At 44.1% G+C, this 19434-nt stretch overlaps 1 protein-coding gene across 1 annotated transcript in view; it reads left to right on the forward strand.

The window, feature by feature from the left end:
- Positions 1 to 3317: 3317 nt before the first annotated feature.
- Positions 3318 to 19434, forward strand: part of PIGU (phosphatidylinositol glycan anchor biosynthesis class U) — a 169452-nt gene continuing 153335 nt past the window's right edge. The window contains exon 1 of the mRNA XM_086932287.1: positions 3318 to 3481. Within this exon, the coding sequence (XP_086788413.1) occupies positions 3343 to 3481 (139 nt within the window). The 5' untranslated portion in view covers positions 3318 to 3342. The remainder of the gene's footprint in view (positions 3482 to 19434) is intronic.

Consider the following 19434-nt stretch of genomic DNA (forward strand, 5'->3'; position numbering starts at 1 on the left):
CTCTTAAACCCCCCCCTGTCTTGGTCCTGCCCCCTTGACCCGGAAGCGCTCAAACTGCTTCCGGGTCAACGGCGGGACCCACCAACCAATAGGGGCAGGTGAGGGGGCCGGGCCCAGCCATGCGTGCATTGTGGCCAAGCGGCCCCCCCATTCCTGACGCTCTCCAGCCCAGTCCTCCGCCTCTGTTATGGGGAGCCGCGGGACGGCGTCTCTGCTTTACGTGTTTCCTACGGCGTGTTATACCAGGGTTTGTAGACACAACCACCTGCTCTCCAGCCCAGTCCTTCGCCTCTGTTCCTAAAAATGTCAGCACAGGCAGTGGCGTAAGCATTAGGGCATAGTGAATTGAATGTTGAGTTTGCAGTTACAATGCGAGAAAATATATTTCCTAGGCAATTATTAGATAATAATAACAGTACTGCATGTAGGGCTCAACAAGAATCAGAAATCAAAGAAACCAATGTTTAAAAAATACAGTATATTTTATTGAATATTATGTACCAACTCCAGTATATAGGAGAAGTATAACACAACAGATCAAATGTACTTATTTTAAACAATATATAAAATCCATATAAAAAAATCTGGGTTAAAAATACACAATACAGTAGTAATTATCGACGCGTGTTTCGGCGTAACATACGCCTTCTTCAGGAAATTACCATACTTCTAATAAAATAAACATATTGTAAGGAAAATAAAAGAATAATGCGGGGAATGAGATTTTGATACCTTTTCTGATTACCTAGATACCTATCTCATTCGTTCTTTTTGGATCGATTGTTATCTGTCATTGAGTAAAAGGCAAACCCCGCATAGGTTAAATCAACCCCATTGACTGACGCAACTCTGAAGAACCACTTACAACTGATAAGTTTTAAAAGATTTAATATAAAATCAAGATTAATTGCATATACAATCCTCTTAGGATAAGGTTCACCAAATATACAGGAACTAGAAGGAACATAAATTCCCTAAAGAACCTCAGTCTACAAAAGAATACAATTAAAATCAGTTCAAGAATCAGCAAATTAAAAAGCATAGATATGATGTGGTTCCGTTGCGTCATCTAAGAAAAGAGAATAAACAAGTTAAATCTGTCCCTACGCTATACTAAGTGGCATTCCCTACTTCGCTAGTTCCTGGTACCCTAAAAAGGTGTCAGCAGTTTGACTTCCTAGGAAGATCAAACTCTCTTAGCCTCTAATAAGGTAACCTATGTCGAGAAGCAGTACCCTCTCTGCCTACCCATCCGCTCTCTAAGGGTCCTTGGCCTACTGCTCTCTCGCGCTCTGCTCTCTGATCTTCTGCGCTGAGCTCTTGTGCTGTCTTCTCCCCAGGGTGCTGTCCCTAAATACACAATCACAGTATGGGTGGAACGCCCCTTGACGCCCACCACGTACATTCTCATGATGTCATTTCTAGCTCTTTCCATGGCTTCATCTCTTCGCGTCGTCCGTTAAGTTGACCCTTCTCCTTCGGCGCCATCTTCGTCTTCTTGCTGGTGACTTCATTGACACTTTCGGAGCAAAAGTCTATCACCTCAGCAGAACTCTATTCTTTACGACTGTGTTCGTAACCTTCCTTGGTCCTGTAAACGGTCATTTCTAAACAAGACTCAAATTCCAAACGTCTCTTATCACGTTTAGACCATAAACTTCGTCCTGCATTGTCACCTTAAATCTAACAAGAACCTAGACCCTCGGCTCGCACTTTCACATCAAGGCTATTCACGACTCCTGTGAGCCCACTAAATTATATGTAGCAGACTACACTCCTGCGAACCCTTGGTCAAGTCAGGTTAAAATCACACATGACCTAAACTCTTCTAACATTCCTACAAACTCTTCTACACAGTATAACCTTTAACACACATTTATATATGTAGTCGTCTTTCGCTAATCGTTGGTTATAAGTGAAATACATTTTACATAGAATATAACTTTATATTCTCATTTGTTACATCGCTATATATGCTCTCTGCACATTTCTTCATCTTACATTTCATCGCTTTCTCCATTTAAAGTTACACACGTACATGAATTCTACTTTGCACTTTCTTCAGTTCTTAAGCATTTCTATACATTTCTACATTAGCCCACTATGTATACGGGCCTTCTAATTTATAGTTCCAATGGAGTACTAAAATATATACAGTTACATTTCCCATCACTCTGGTTACATCGGCAAATTTTATGCTACAAGTGCTAATTTCACGTTACAGATTCTACATTTGCGTTATATGCTTGTAAATATGACTCGGATATACGTTTTATTCAAATTGCGCTCTCTCAATAACATCTACGTGAAATAACAACATTTCCTAACATAGTTATAATTCATATACTCTAATGAATAATTTATCGACGTTTCCATATTGTCATATATGAACACAAATTATTAATACAGACATAGTCCTATTTTCGAGAGCACCTCCATCAATTCTTTTATATGACCAACATAAAATGCATATTACATGCCTGTCTATTAAGAGTTTGCAGTTGCATTCAGAAGAATAAAGACATGTTATCTTAAGCTCCATGTGTAGTGTAGTCATTGGCAAGTAGCCGGACTGGCGAGAACAATACACAGGGGAAGTATAGCTCTTTTGTCAATTTAAAAAAACAATACGGGCATTGTAGTTTTAGATCTATAGTGTGGTTATATGTTCAAGTAACATGCCTGCTACGGTTGCCACCTTGATGTTTTTGTAACAAGAATGGCCAGTATTGTAATGTCCTGACCGGGACAACAATTGGGAAAACCACCTAAAGGCAGTATTTTTTCCAATATCAGTATATACTTTAAATGGTAAATATACGACAAAACCACTGTAATATGTCTTCTAGAGCTGTCTTGATGATCCCTGTTTGATAAAGTATATCAAGACTGAAGGGCCATGTAACAAAGGTAATTCTAGGTCACGTTTACTCAAAAGTGCTCTATTCGGATCTGGGTTTAAAAAAACAATATTGCCAAATCTTGCAATGGATTGATGACTCGTTCACTATCATTACCTGCTAAGAGGGGTGACGAGCGTCTAAGCTAGATATGCACATGCGCCCCCAAAATACAATTGTGTGTGTACTCGGGCTACTTCTGTTGCCTAGAAGCAAGATTTGCTACATCAGCTGCAGCGTCGGGAGCGACAGCATTCACAGTGACAGCGTAATAAGGATTAACTGACTGGTGCTCTCGGAGTGCGGAAGCAGCTGCTGCTTTGTGTTTAGGGAGTCGTAGTTCTAAATGTTGACTTTCCCGCGGAGCTCCAAGGCGCTGCTGCTTCCGGGGAACTACAAGCACCGAAAGACCTCGCGCGTTGCTCTGTTCCGTGTAGTGAAGATGGCGGCTCCCTTGTTGCTGGTGGCTTTGGTGGCTTTGGTGGCTGCCACTATACGGGCAGTATTATTCCGCTCTAATTTGGCTGCCTTCATCTGCGAGAGGGTGGAGGTGGTGTCCCCGCTCGTCTCCTGGAAAAGAGGTGAGAACAGCAGGGAGGAGTCACTGTATACGCCAGATGTTAAGCATAATCGCTCCCACTAGGGAGTGGATCTGCTGAATGAAACTGAAGGAGGTTAGGTGCCGCATAGTACAGCCTCGCCAGATATTGGGACAACGTGCAAGTACACCTGATCAGAAGGAATGGGGCTAGGGATGGAAACTGTCATGAAAGAACGATCGCGGAAAATAGAGCTGGTGTTCACCTGCCATGAAGGAATGGGAATGAGAGACATTGCTTGGAGAAATTAGGCAGGACTGATATCTGCCATAAGAGAGCAGAGTGACACTTGAGACCTGCCTTGAACAAAAGGGGCCATCAATAACGCCTCAAACATTTTAAAGAAGTTTATGGGGTGAAATACGTACGGCGGGTATGTATGAGGAGGCGATTTTTCCCTAAAGAAATAGGGAGTAAGAGGTGATCCGTGCCATGAATATTTGTAAAAGGGATGTAATGAGACTTGGCACGAAGGAAGGGGCGGGGAAATGCCATGAAAGAATGGTTAGGTCAGAAGAAACTAGTGGAGTTATGCATGGGTGTTTATCATCTACACCTAAGAAATAACTTGGAAGGTGTGCAGCAAATATAATGGCCAACTTGTCCCTTAGCATGACACTGTGCACAGAAATGCTTTGGGTGTGCAGGACAATCACAAAACGTTTATACGGATGTGGTAGGGGAGAGGGACATTGCACCCCACTTAGTTGAATTGAAACATGAAAAAGTACTTATGCTTGTGCTTACCAAATATAAATAGAGATTTATAATAAAAAGCTTACATTTTAGTTGACAAAGCAAAGAAAAGTGCTAGTACATGTGCCACATCAATCTACTTCATACTTTGCAATTTTACACACTAAGATCATAAATTGTAGACTAAATCAGAGCGATAATAGGCAATAAGGAAAATGAGGGGGAAAAAGTCATAAAAACCTTTGATTACAATATGCAACACGAAGATACTTAGTTCGAGCAGAATACAAATAAACACATATAAAAGGAACTTTCAATCCTATTGAGTTATTAAAGACAAAAAGAAAGTGATTGTGCTCTGTGCTTAAAAGGCCCACAGTAGTCTGTTAACAACGTCAAAAAAACACAGAAATCATATTCTGGACCTAATTGTTTTTCAAGGGGTTTTAAATTGCTGCCAAAAAGCTGTAAACTTCTCAACACTCCCAACTCTTTTCTCATCTGCTTCTTCAAACTGTTTAGTCCTTAGCATTTTCACCTGCCATCCCTGAAGCGTTGGAACCTGCCATCTCCTCCAATTTTGTAATGTTAATGAACAAGCTATCGTTAATGCAATCAAAATAAAAATCCTGCCCGTATTTGTGTATCTTTCAGGTCCCCTTAGATAGCCCAAATAACACTACACTTGCCTCTACTTCCACCCTTGACGGCACAACTTTATTAATAACTGCAAATAGGTCCCCATCAGAACTGAAAGTTTTTGGCATGCATAAAATATATGAAGCCAGTCCCCCCTTCCTCCCTGATAACAGCGGAAGCACTGATCCAGAACTGAGGTGAACAATTTATGAAGAACTTTGGGAGTGCAATATGCCATCTAGCAGGACTAAAAGGACAACCTCTTATAGTTTGCCCTAGGGATTTATGCCCAAACTCAGGAAGGAGCTGCTTATCTCTTTCCTGCAGCCTACTTGGCGTTCTTTCAATAACTTTTTCCAGGAAACCGGATGTTTTCTAAGCAGCCTGTATAAGTTACTGATACCTGTAAGTTAGTTACTCCAAGCTATAGCCTGCCAGGGCAGATGGTGTTGTTGACTCGATTACTGTGTATTGGTAGATAAAAAAATGAATTATCTGTCCATAGCTTAGAAAGAACTAACTACACTGTTCCCCGTACCGCAGTAAGATCTCATTCCATTTGATATAATTGCCCCTCACTACGAAGTCGCTCAGCTCCTTAAATCTCTCAGAGTTCCAAAAACATATTGTTGCCCTAGATAAATTTAACTCAAAATGGTTACACTCTTGAAACTTAAGATAACTATAACCAGCCAAGTCTGGCGGGAACTAAAAAGTATGTAATGCGTATGCTCTTGAATAAACTTATAACGAGTTTTCTTAGACAGTTTGGCAGTTTTAACAAAGGTTGCGAGACTTATTACTGATTCTTGGACCATCTTTCTCAACAAAAAACGTCTAACACCTCTTTGCCATCAATTAATCATACCATGATATCGAGCAATGCTGCTTGGTAGTAAGTCTGAAAATGAGAGATTACTAGAACCCCTTGGGTCTTTTCCAGTTGCAATATTGAATACTTCATTTTAGGGGCTTTCCTGTTCCATACAAATCGTCGAGCAAGAAGTCTAGTTACTGGAAATAAGAGCTACTCATTTTTATAGGTAAATACTAAAGAGAAATAGTGGTAAAATGGAAATCTTGATAAGGGACACCCTCCCTATCAGTGTTAATGGGAGAACTGACCATCTTTCCAGTAATGATTGAACCTTGCTTAACATGATCATATAGTTTAGTTGAAACAACTGATCGTAACTTTTTGCCACAAATATACCCACGTCACTAATTGGTCTCTGTGAACTAGACCGCTGCTTTAAAAAAATCAAGAAGATCCTTCACCGAAGCTTTAAACAGAAGCATCTCTGTTTTACTTTGATTAATCTTGCAACCCCTATATTAGTAAATTCTTTAATCAGATCGAACAACCCTTGTATATTAATCTCAACCGGCTTTATATATAGAATGATATCATCCTCCCATAGCTTTAGTTTGGGCATGCCCGCCATGTTTGAATGGATTCCCTCTATTACCACTAATGGCTCAATAAAAAGAGCAAATAACATTGGAGATAGGGGGCAACCCTGTCAGGTGCCTCACTTGATTATCAGCGAGCCTGTAACTCAAGAATTAATGATCATTTTGGCTTGATCCCCCTGATATAGATTCTTAATCATCCTTATAAATTGCGTGGGGAACCCAAATTGACCAAAGCTATAGAACTAGGAAGTCCAGTTAAATACATCAAATGCCTTCTTGGCATCCATCGTTATTATTGCTGCCGCAGTTTGGGTATGCGCAAAATAATCAATCACATGGATTAAAAAATAAGTATTCAATGCCATTATCCTGGGCTCCTCGCCCTCCGCCTGGGACGAATCCTGGTGGCCCCCCGCCCTGGGCACCGCACCCAAACCGACAGACCACGCACGCAACCTGGGCTTCATCCTGGACTCCTCCCTCTCCATGACCAGACAAGTCAACGCCGTCTCCGCGTCCTGTTTTAACATCCTGCGCATGCTACGGAAGACCTTCCGGTGGATCCCCACTGAGACCAGGAAGACGGTCACCCAGGCCCTCGTCACCAGCCGACTGGACTACGGCAACGCCCTCTACGCCGGAACCACCGCCAAGCTCCAGAAGAGACTCCAGCGAATCCAGAACGCCTCAGCCAGACTCATCCTCGACATCCCCCGACGCAGCCACATCTCCGGACATCTAAGAGACCTACACTGGCTCCCCGTCAACAAGAGAATCACCTTCCGTCTCCTCACCCACGCACACAAAGCCCTGCAGGACCAAGGCCCGAGCTACCTCAACAACCGCCTCAACTTCTACGCTCCCAAATGCCACCTCCGATCGACCAACCACGCCCTCGCCGCCGTCCCCCGCATCCGAAGAGCGACAACAGGAGGAAGGTCCTTCTCCTACCTGGCCGCCAAGACCTGGAACTCCCTCCCGTCCGACCTGCGCCTGACCCAAGACCACCTCTCCTTCAGGAAGAAGCTCAAGACCTGGCTGTTCGAGCAGTAGCAGCACCCCCCCCCCCCCCCCCCAAGCGCCTTGAGACCCTCCGGGTAAGTAGTGCGCTCTATAAATGTCTTTGATTGATTGATTGATTGATTATTCTATTGGCTTCCAAACCTCTCTTATCTTTGTGAATTAACAATTGAGCAACAGGGGTAATCTGATCAGCCCAGACCTTTGTCAGCAATTTATCATCTGCATCGAGCAAATTTATTGGACGATACAAGCTGTCATTAGCTGGGCATTTATCCTTCTTCAAAAAGCTAACAATGGTGGATTCCTTAAACGTGGTTGGGACCGCCTGAATATTCCATTATACTATTAAACAGATCTACTAAAAAGGGTGCAAATTGGTTTACAGAAGCCTTGTAAACTTTTGAAGGAAATCCATACTTCCCACAAACCTTTGCGTTGGGCATTTTTTGAAGCGCTTCTTCAATTTCAGAGACTGTTATTTTGGCTAAGACTGCATCCACATGGGCTCTTGGAAATTGGGGCAAATGAATAGAACTAAAATATTGTTCTATATCAGAAGGTGTAGCTGGATATGTATTCTCTTATATTCTACTAGTAGTAGTAGTAATAATAATCTTTATTCAGTTCATAATACGGACATAAAAGTAGAAATTAGTATTCGCAACAAGCATACTATTGCTATAATAACAATATAAAAATCAATAAAGGTTTTAAAATGTAGAATCTTGCTCACATTAATAACTTAGCATAAAAACAATCAGTGTAAGAGACAAGGGGCCAGACGTACGACCCTTAAAAGTAGCAAATTGCGTCATTTTGCGACTCACAATTTGCGACTCGCAAAATGTAATTTACAACAGTGTCTCAGACACTGTTTGTGATTCCTAATGGGGTCGCAAATTCCATGCCTCATTAATATTCATGAGGCAGGTGCAATTTGCGACCCCATTGCGAATGCCTAGCAATCCCAGGGAAGGTGGCCTCAGCGGACCAGCATGTCTGTGACTTCTTTTTAAATAAAGCAGGGTTTTCTTTTTAAAAGCAGGCAGTTTTCTATACAGGAAAACGGGATGCATTTAAAAAAGAAAAATGAAACGTTTCTGTTTCATTTTTAGGTCTCGCCTGAACCAGCGCATGTGCTGCTCTGCGAGACATTTAGTTAGGACTTTTAAAAGTGCTGCCACACGGCCTAGCGCTTGCGTTCACGCTCGCAGCCGCCAGCTTTCAGCGCCCTGGCTTTCCTTTGCCACGCGCACCACTCACCGGCTCACACCCTGCTCCCCCTCCTGCCACAGAGCGCGTCTCCCGCGTCTTGCGCCATCTCATGGCCGCACGTCCTCAACACTTTTTCACCCTCCCCGCGATCACTTTCAATTCTCTCCCCGCGATCGCGACCGGCCGCTCACTTTCATTTTCACAGCTGCTGCTCCTGACGCCATCTCATGGCCGAGTGGGCGCGTCACTTTTTCACCCTCCCCGTGATTCCAAGTCCTTGAGACCTAATGTGCCATGTTCATAATGGCTGCATCACACACTATTCGATTAGCGGTTTTCAGACTCTGGCAGCATTTCACTTGCCAAATAATCCAGAGTTGTGTTCATTGATACTTGCATGTTGGCTGTGTGCACACACACAACTCCCGGGCTTTGTTCCTCCCTTTTGCGCGCTGCCAATGCTTGTTTTAAGTTGGTTGTGTTGTGTTTGTATGCAATTAAAAAAAAAGGTTTTAATAAAAACAGCATCAACAAAGAATCAATACCGCATAATGGACATTTGGGACTGAATTGTTCAGGGTGCAGTGATTATTATAGAACAACATGGCCTTAAGGCATCCCGTGACTTGTCTTAACCCCTTCCATGCGGCCGCGATTTGTGCCTGTGCAGCAGAATCGCGAGTGGGCGGGTTCATGACGGCCCCAGCCGTCATCAGCACACGAGCACCGTAGTGCATGACGGCTGGGGCCGTCATCAGCATGGAAGGGGTTAATGTAAATACTATAAATATTTTTACATTTCTAGTTCATATTTTGTGAGAAATTACGTGTGTTCCCTGGGACCACTTCCTGCTCTTAAAAAATATTTTCGCATCCATTCACAAAGGGGAAAGATTCCCGTCCTTTTAGCGAGTCGTAAACCCTATTTTTCGAGTTGGTAATAAGTTGCCAACTCACAAAATAGAGTTTGTACATGGGGCAGACCAATTTTGTAGTCGCAAACGGGACAATTTCCCGTTTGCGATGGCAAAAAATGGTCGTACATCTGGCCCAAGATTAATTAGTACACATTATTTACACAATAAAACTAAGAACATTGTATCACATACACAGTTATTTATGAGTCACCAGAGGTTGAACATTGGTCCAAAAATGAGAAGAGCCCCAATATTTTAATTCGTTTTAAGGCCCCAACCACTCCCTAGGGGGCAGCATCAATCAGAAGGGTACCATTTTTACATATTCTGCCCTGACATGTCCTCTCTTCTAAAACTCCATGCATGTAACAGATATCTTGATAAAGCAAAAATCAACCATGCAGTAGTGTCACTTTTGAAAATCCTAAAGGTGGGCCTCATTTGTCTTACAGACAAGATGTGACAAATAGGAACTAACCAAGATCTCCTATTTGCTGCATATCTGGTAAAAAGGAATACAAAAATGTTCTTCCTTATCAGGACTATCTGTATAGACTAGGCATAGGGGTGAGATGTTCTGGCCATTCCATCTACATCGAAAGAGATTAAGTGGCAAAATGCTGTACCTGAATTGTAAGTATAGGGATTTCGATTGCGGGGATGCAATCTGGTTCAGGAACTCCTCACAATACAAGCTGTCTTTAAAATCCAAAAACCTACCAGTTAAATCCCCTGCAGTTGGGGTAAGTCCATAGCTCACTCATGCCAAGGTTATGTAGCCACGTTTTAACATCTTTTAACCAGGGAATACTCCCTTTACTGTCCAGTGCTGTTAATTCTGAAAATGATTCTCTAATAGGGAGTGGTGCATTATTATGCCAGACACATGACCAATAGGCTAGAGGTCCAAACGCTGCAATGTGTGCTATAAGACTGAGGTCCAGCCAAATAGGGGTTAGGCACGCACTGCATGGTAAGCCCAGTATAGATCTCATGTAGATATTTTTTGTTTTCTCTATGGGTCCTACATTCTGCTAGCCCCGTATCTCCGCGCCATATAAAGCAGCACTTACCCCCTTTGCCCAATAAATGTCGATAACGGGGGTAACTGTCCTATATGTACATGTTTTCAGTTTTGTGGACATGGCAGAACTGACATGCTAAAGGGTGAGCTGGGAATTGGAAATTTGAGAGGGCCATGCTATAGTAAATCTGACCCCTACATAGACAAAATCATATACTTGTTCTCGCATAGAGTTTCCCAACTTAACTTTACCCTTAACAGATTTATGAGGATTAAACGCCATACATTTTGTCTTATTGACATTGAGGTCAACTCCAAGATCATTGCCTGCCACTTCCAGTTCAATAAATTTTGAAACCCCATGGTTGTCCGAGTGACAAGAAGTGTGTCAAACATTAAAGGCACAACTGGGCTACTAGCTATCTTAGAAGGGTCCCCATTACAATCATATAGGGACTCTAGTATACCATTCTAGCCTGAAGGGGCGAGAGGATCTAATTTTCCTTAATCCAAGAATGTAATCTTCCCAACAGGTGCCTGCAAAACAATTTATGTGAGATATTTATCGGGCTAATCGGCCAGCAATTAGCGGGATCGTTTTAGTCTCCCTTTCTGTATACACTAGCAGCCCGCCCCAGCGTTGCCTGGGGCAGAAAGGGGCTGGGGGCAGTACACCCGCTCCCGCCCGACCCCCTCCCATCCCGACTCCCTCCCGCCCCCACTCCTCCCGCTTGTCCCTCTGTGCACACCCGCTCCCGCCCGCCACCCGCCGCCCGCCTCCTGCCTCGATTTCAATGAGCATTTACTTTACCTGAGCTGCCGCTCCTTCCCGTGATCTTCACTTTACCGCCGCTCCTCTTCGCCATGACGCGCCCGCGCTCCTCACTTCACCGCAGCTCCATGTCTCTCCTCCTCGTCATCACACACGTCCTCATCACGCATGTCGCGGCCAGCGCTATGTCGCGGCCAGAGCAGCGTCGCGGCCGGCACTACTTCCAGGGCACTACTTTTTTTTTTAAGTTATATTTTTAAATGTATGTTTTAAAAAAAAATTTTATAGCCTATGTCCATCTGCATACCCTGACAATTTCTACAATGTATCGGGTGTGTGGATTGGCGCTGTGGTTCCCGAGTTTACCTGGCTCAAAGGTGCGTGTTCTCTCTTTATAATAGTAGTATAGATAGGGAACACCTCTACCCCAGCCTAGAATCAAGGACCTATGCACCACTAGAAATGGCATTAAAACAGCGATTAAGAATGACACTCCATAGGTGTACTTCAGAGCGGTAAAGATCCCCAGGGATTTTATCTAAACCAGGGGCTTTCTCTCTCTGTAGCACAGCGAGGACTAGCCTGTTTCTTCCAGGCTAATATCAATGGGGTCAATGTCCCTGGATTCAATACATATTCTGCTATAATGCTGCAGAAATACCTGAGCAACAGCATTGTCCTTGGAAATTAATGAATGACTATCAGGGTTCTCAATCTGCCTAATTACTTGTTTAGCGTATTTAATGCGGGTAGGACAGGCCATAACTTTTCCGAGCTGTTGATTCCCTTGCTACATTTTTTGCTGGAACAACCTTGAATTATTTATTTCCTCAAGTACAAAGAAATCCCTAAGATTTAGCTTGGTCCTTTCCAGCTGTTTTTTTAGTGCTCTAAAGGCCCCCTGCCCTAACACAAGCCCCTGTAGCATTAGTCACTGCCAGCTGCAATTCTTTTAATCCTGAAGCCAGCTGCTTATTTTGGCTAGCTGTATACAATATATTATGCACTGCGCCGTGGCTTTAAAGGCCTCCCAAACTGTAAAGCCTTCTGCCGTGTTACGATTGACAAGAGAAAACTCCCTTAAAAAAGTTTTCATGTCTGCCCTCCTGCCCCGGTTGGAGCTAGATTTAGGTAATAGCAAATTACCGAATGGTAAATACCGAATTTTACCGATTCTGTATTTACTAATCGGTAATTGCTATGTAGGACAAAAAATCGGTAAAAATACTGAATCGGTAAGATTCGGTAATTACCGATTCGGTAATTACCAAATCAGTATTTGCCATTGATTCCTATGGGCCTTGAAGCCCATAGGATTCAATAGCAAATACCGATTCGGTAATTACCGAATCGGTAAAAATACCGAATTTCCAAGGGGGACAGGGTGTCACTTTGACACCCTGTTGCACCCCTGTTTCTGGCTTGTGTGCCATGTGGCACACATACATGCCCTAAGGGGCACTGTGCATGTACACAGAAATTCGTATTTTACCACCCAATAGTATTGGGTGGTAAATACCGAATTTCTAAGGGCCTGTGGCACTGTAAACTCTGCCACCTACATATTGAATTACAGAATCAGTATATTTACCGATTCGGTATTTTACTGAATCAGTAAATTTACAGAATCGGTAAATATACAGATTCTGTAATTTTCGAGCCCCCTACATTATAATACCCAAATACCGACTGGTATTTGGGCTCCTACATCTGGCCCTTAGTTACCAAACACCTATCAAACTGCCATCTGGGCCTTTCCTTGATGGGAGCATCCAGCTCTATAGAAATAGAAATTGCTGAATGTGACGAAAACACGTTTGCTCAGATATCAGAACCTCCCCCCACTTCACTGCCTGAGATAATAGAAAAAAGTCAAACTGTGATGCTGTTTTAAAGTGCTGTAGGTAGCAAGTATATTGCGCTAGCCCAGGATGATCTTCCTGCCAAGGATCTATTGGTTAAAAGTAATGTTTTATATCGCCTATGTTATGTTGGGGGCCGTGGACCCGAAGTTAATAAATGATAAAAAAACTCTCCCAAACAAAACTAATGTTAATCAATAGGACATATTGGACACCAGAGAAACTCTTCTCACTTCAGCTCCTTGATAGTTCCTTATGTTGGAATTGTAAGTCCCAGGTGGGCGACTTAGCACACATGCTCTTTTACTGCTCCAAACCTTTTGGGACAAGATTTATTACTTTATTCAAAGAACCTTCAATTATCGCCCTGTCAGAGAATTCGCCTATGTTATGTTGGGGGCCGTGGACCCGAAGTTAATAAATGATAATGATGGACACCTGATGGATCTCATGCTTACACTTGCGTGCAAGGTTGTTTTAAGCAAATGGAAGAGCGCTTCGGAAGTGTCATTTAAAATTTGGCAGGAGTGGTTGGCCTCTTTAAGGGGGGAAGACAATACTACACTTCATTCTTCCCCATGGAGCAAGTTGCATAATAAACTCTGGAACTCACTCGATCCACTTGAATTTGGCTATGACCCGCCATAGGTCCTGAATAAAGTCTTACACCACATACCCTGGTTTTGTTCTAACAGTATTGTACAAATAAACACCATTACCTTATACCAGTGTCACTGTCAGATTGCCTCATGTGATTATATGCTAGCTACTACCGTCCACTCTGTTTTTCTATTTCTCCCCCCCCCCCTGCTTTTCTTTTTTCGTTCTAATGTCTCCTCATTTCGGGCTCATCATTTCACTTTTATCATTTGGCGATTGTGAATCATCTGCATTGCCTTCTTTACGGACAATTCGATCTAAAACTTGTTTGCTATGTTAGCACCATACTGGTCATTCAGGTTATTTGTTAACTATGCTGGCCTGTGATTGTCATTTTGTATTTTTTCCTTATTGTATTGTCATCCCCTGCATTCCTTAATAAAAAAGATTTGAACACAAAAAAATATAATAATGTTTAATAATAGTAAAGATTTTCTTTGTTTGGTTTTGAGTTTTTTTTTTTGCTGGATTGGATGTGTCTAGGGTAAGGTCTTGAATATTGTTGAAATCACCCCCAACAATGACGTCCTCTTCTGCTCCTATAGCGATATTGTGTATCTGCATTAGTGAATAGATTTCATTGCTAAGTGGACCATAATAATGAAACATATTACTGGGACGCGTTGGGCCAAAACTTTCCCCCAGAGCCAACGACCTTCAGGATCCCTGGTAACTTCCTTTATATCCCAGTCAATCCTGTTGCTCAAATAGATCGCAACTCCCCTCTTTGTGAGCCAGAGGAAGCAAAAAATGCTAGGTATTAGTTCTTTGGAGTATAGAATTTTGATTAATGCTCTTTAAATGAGTCTCTTGAAAAAATATTGCATTAGGACTAACCAATATCTGTGAGGAGCTACATTTAAAAGAGGAAGATTATTCAGTGCATGAACTACTCATACTTTGGGGATGTTCTATTCTAGATTGCTTTTGTTTTATGATGTTCTTTCAAGTGCTGTGTGGAGTGGCATTAAAGGAATAATGCATAATGGTAGCGTCTGGTCTTGTAATGAAATTCCATTAGCATTACAAGATACCACCTTCAAGTTCTAGATAATTAAGTAACATAATTGTAGTTGTGCACTCACTTGTCACTTCTCTCCAATTAATTACATTTCAACATGTTTCTAGTCTGCTAATTTTGATCAAAAGTGCTCCCACCTACCCTGAACCCCACCCTCAAATGCCCCAGTGATGACTCAATCCTGAAACCCATCCTTTAATAACCCAGTGATCCCAAATCCCTGAAAGCCTAACAAGGGGGAATTTCCCACATTACCCCTCAACCCCCAATGGTGCTACACCCAACTGTACTCATAACCCCTTAAAAAAAGGGGGGGGTGGGGGCCTCGCCCGCCCAACCTACATATATACAGATTAACCCCCTAAGTTATTACTCTACTGTGATATGGCATTTCTTCTGCGTCTCGTTTTTTTTTCCTTCTTTCACCCAATGGGAAATGCTACAATCCACACAATAGAATATACATCTGGGCATTAGTTAGAAATTGTTGACAAAAGTTCCTGAGCCTCTTCCAGATTGGTAAACAGATGAAACTGTCCCTTCATGAGAGCTTTAAATTTAGACTGCTGCACAAGGAATGCCTAGACACCTTGAGTCCTGAATAGCCCTGCAGTCCATATAAATTCCTTCCGGTGACGGGCTGCAACCACTAACATATCAGAAAAAATTTGAAACTGGTATATTCCCGGGGTTGAGAAGCTTCTCTTCTTGATTGCCTCAGTGAGAAAACGCTCTTTAATTCGATTGTCAGCAAAATTTCCGAAAATGGTGGGTGGATATTTGAAGCTAGATGAACATTGAGCCGGAACTCGACCCCTTGTAATAGTGAGGTTGCCTGAAAAATCGGAGGTGGCAGGCACAGCCTGCATGCTCTGCTGCTAGTGCACTCTGTTGCCACCCCGCCCCGGCTGCGGAAGGAGCCTGGATCTGGGTCATCGACGCAGCAGACAGCAGGCAGCAGCTCTTGCACGCCAAGGAAGGACACGAGTGGTAGTAGCCGGAGCGGCTTCAACGAATCCCCTTTCAGGGCACTCAGGATTTGCGGAGGACAGTTTAACAAGCTTTCAGATAAGCAGGCAAATCTGCTCGTTGTGACCACTTGAGATCAATCCCAATTTCACGTGTAGAGGTGAGTGCAGCTGGCTGCGAGGAGTCAGGCCTGGTTAGCCCACACACCAGTGGGTTTGGTGTGCTGGGAAGTGCTGCAATAAGTGTTCTTTTGGAAAAGCCAGGCCTGGAGAAAACATGATCTTGCATAATCTTGAACAATAGTAGAGTGAAAAGACAGCGTAGCTCTTCATACGGCTTTGGGAGGACAATATTTGCAGCCGACCCCAATCTGGTGTGTTCTGTGGATTGTTTTTTTTATAAAGGTCTGAGTTGTGGGGCACAAAAAAAAAGTATAAAGCAAAAGGTAAAAGCAAGAAGAGGTGATACAGTGAAGTGTTTTCATACTTTCAACAAGAATGAGAAAGCAACATTTCAGGGCAAGTGTCACCTCAGCTCCACTGGTGCCTTGCCCATTTCTTCCCAGAAAGGAAAAAGACTTGCAATTCAGGCCAAATTGGCGACATCCCATGCAAACCAACCTTAAGAAAAGCATGCAAGTAGGGAATATAGTTGAAGATGTACCAAATCAAACAAAGCCTAAGGAGTGTCTGCTATTTACTAACCAAACCTAGGGCACGCTAGGTGCATTGATGGATCAGACAGAAACCCTGCGATAAACACACCCAACATCCCCAGAATAATCCCTTTGGCACCAGCAACTGAGTACTTGGCTCCCGTCGATCAGATGCCTGTGCCACCAGTTACCAGGAAAATTCTGGAGCTCCAGAATGCTGTCATAGAACAGAACTATTCAAGTTCAAATTCCGAGAATGGGCCAAGGGGTGGACTCTTATTAGGAGGACATCTATCAGGACTCTGTCAAAAGTATTCTCAATACATATTGCTGGAGTTAAGAAAATTCAAGATGTCTAAGACACAAGAGATTGCTGTTGTTCATGACACACTTTCTAAGATTGAGGAAAGCATGACACACCTCTTAGAGAGATTGAAAAAGGCAGAAGCAAGGATTTCAGATCTGGAGAATAAGCCCAATTTAGTGCAGCAAGTCATGCTCAAACTTGAAAAGCAAAATGGGCATATGGTGAATAAGATTGAAGAGCTCGAGAACTATACACGATGTTCTAATCTACGCATTGTGGGCATACCAGAGCTGTGTGGGGGCCAACATGTATCCCTGTGGGTGGACTCTGACTGAGTTTACCTATTAATCCAGATTAAACCAGGTTCCCAATTTATTCCAAGTTGTTTCCTCGTATACCCCTTTCCATTGTAGTAGGTTGCATTCCTCAACAAATCCAATAATGCACCCCACCATAAATGAATGAGTAGGGGATCTCGATTAAGCTATCCCTTTGCTATTAAAAAATTTCCTACCATGATCATAAGAAAGAATATACCCTTAATGTTAGGGAAAGCATGATCAATTGCGAAAAAAGTAATGCGCTAAACCAAGGGAACTAGTTCCATCCTCACGGTAATCATAAAGCCCATAAAAATTCCAGCCCAAAATTGCTCCAAGAGAAGACAAGTTGCAAAGATATGTACATGTCTGCATCCAGGAGTTAACAACAAGGACATAAGCATTGAGAACAACAGCCCAATGTATCGTACCCTCAAGAAGCTCTGAACAAGTCATGGATCATCTCAAAATGCTGTAATCTTAAATTTGTGGTATTTACCGGAATATGTCCATCACTTATAGAGTCGGTCAGTAATTTGATATCTAATGGAACGGGGGAGGAGCTTCGCGGGCAAGCAAGATAGCCGCGTAAGCTCGGAGCTCCGCAGACCCTCCGGCCCTCCGCAATAATCCTGCCTGAAATCCTGATCCACGTAGGTGGATTCTAACTGCTGACGGGTCACTGATGCGGGAACTGCCTCCCGCGTTCGAATCGGAGGTTCCTACGCTGAGCTACGTCGTGTGCTGCCCCTTGCCAAGGAAGCGCCATTGTCTCCTCGGTCTCCGCCACTCCGCTGGCTTGGGATGCGTAGTGCTGGGTGGTGATCCCCACTTGCGGAGTTTCTTATACCACTGTGCCATCTATCACTGGACTTTGCTGCACCACTGCTCTACAACCTCGGCACGGTGCACCTTGGGCTCGGAGCTGTGTGTGGTGGCCCCACGGTCTCATCGGACCCAACATGGCGGGCAAGGGCGACCCGGACAAGACGGTGAACAAAGGAGGTCGAGGCAAGTCCCAAGTGCAACAGAACAGGATTGATCGATATGCTCAACTCCGCATATCGCCGGCACCGGGAGCCTCTGCTAAGGACACCTCCACATCGGGCTCGCCGGATGGATCCGAGCCCACCCTCAGTGATGTTATGGGGGCCATCTCGGGCATCCGAGCAGAAATGCAGAAACAGCATGAGGTTATGACCCACAAGGTGGACACACTGGCGGTGGATCTCACTCTCATCAGAGCCGATCTGGGTAAAACCAACGATCGGGTGAAATCACTGGACTTGAAAGCCTCGAGCCTCACCACCGACGTCTCGGACCTGCAAACCGAGGTCCGGACCCTACGACTCGCCTCTGACCAAGTCTTCAGGAGACTGGATGAATATGATGGTCGTGGCAGGCGACAGAATGTCCGCATCATTGGCGTTCCGGAAGGGTCGGAGGATGCATCTGCGGACCTGTTCGTTGAGGACCTGATTCAGAACCATCTTACTCCCCCCGGGTTGAGCAAATTCTTCTCGGTGGAGCGAGCGCACCGGGTGCCAGGTGGCCCGCCAAAGACTGGCGCGGCACCTCGACCCATCATTGCTAGGTTCCTCAACTTCAGGGACCGGGACGCAATTCTGCAGGCGTCCAGGAGGCATGGTCCGCTACAGTACCAGAACTCAGAGGTGAATTTCTACCCTGACTTTACCAGAGCGGTGCAGAGACAGCGCCAGAGCTACGGGGGAGTGAAACGGCGACTGAGGGACATGGGACTCAAGTACTCGATGATGTTCCCGGCCAAGTTGCGGGTCGAGCACGACAGCCGTGCAATGTTTTTTGACTTTCCGGACAATGTTAGCGAATGGCTCGACACCCTACCACAGCGAAGCGACGACCGGGAGAACAGCGAAGGGGGCGCGGCTGGTGGCGCAGATTTGTGAGGAGTGGCTCTATCAAGTGGATACTGGCGGTTGGTGGTCCTGCTATATGTGACACTCGTCTCCTTTATTCAGTGTAATAGCAATTTGAGATCCTGTCGTTTCATGGAGGGCGGCGGGGGGGTGTCCGCGGGGAATCCTTACTCCTCTTGGGGCTTTCTGTAGACTAGTTAATGGGGCGACAGGCACACTGCTGGTTGGGGGGGCTTTTTAGTCTGCTGCAGGGGTGCAGGGTGGGGGGTGTTTTGGGACAAGTTTGAATGTCTCTTAGAGTGTTTTTGTTTTCTTTCTTTCGGCAATGGGTGATGTATATTGTTGTACTTTCGATTCTGCAAGGGTCTCTCGGGCCGGGTGGGGGAGGGTGCCACGATGATGGGGGGTAAGAAATTAAGAGTTATCAGTTGGAATGTCAACGGGTTGGGTGACCGAATCAAACGGGGAATTGTGCTTCAAATGCTCAAGCGTCACATGCCTGATGTGGTTTTTCTGCAGGAAACTCATTTGATTGGGAACT

This window comes from Lissotriton vulgaris, chromosome 7 (assembly GCF_964263255.1).
Source record: "Lissotriton vulgaris chromosome 7, aLisVul1.2, whole genome shotgun sequence".
NCBI classification, from domain to species: domain Eukaryota; kingdom Metazoa; phylum Chordata; class Amphibia; order Caudata; family Salamandridae; genus Lissotriton; species Lissotriton vulgaris.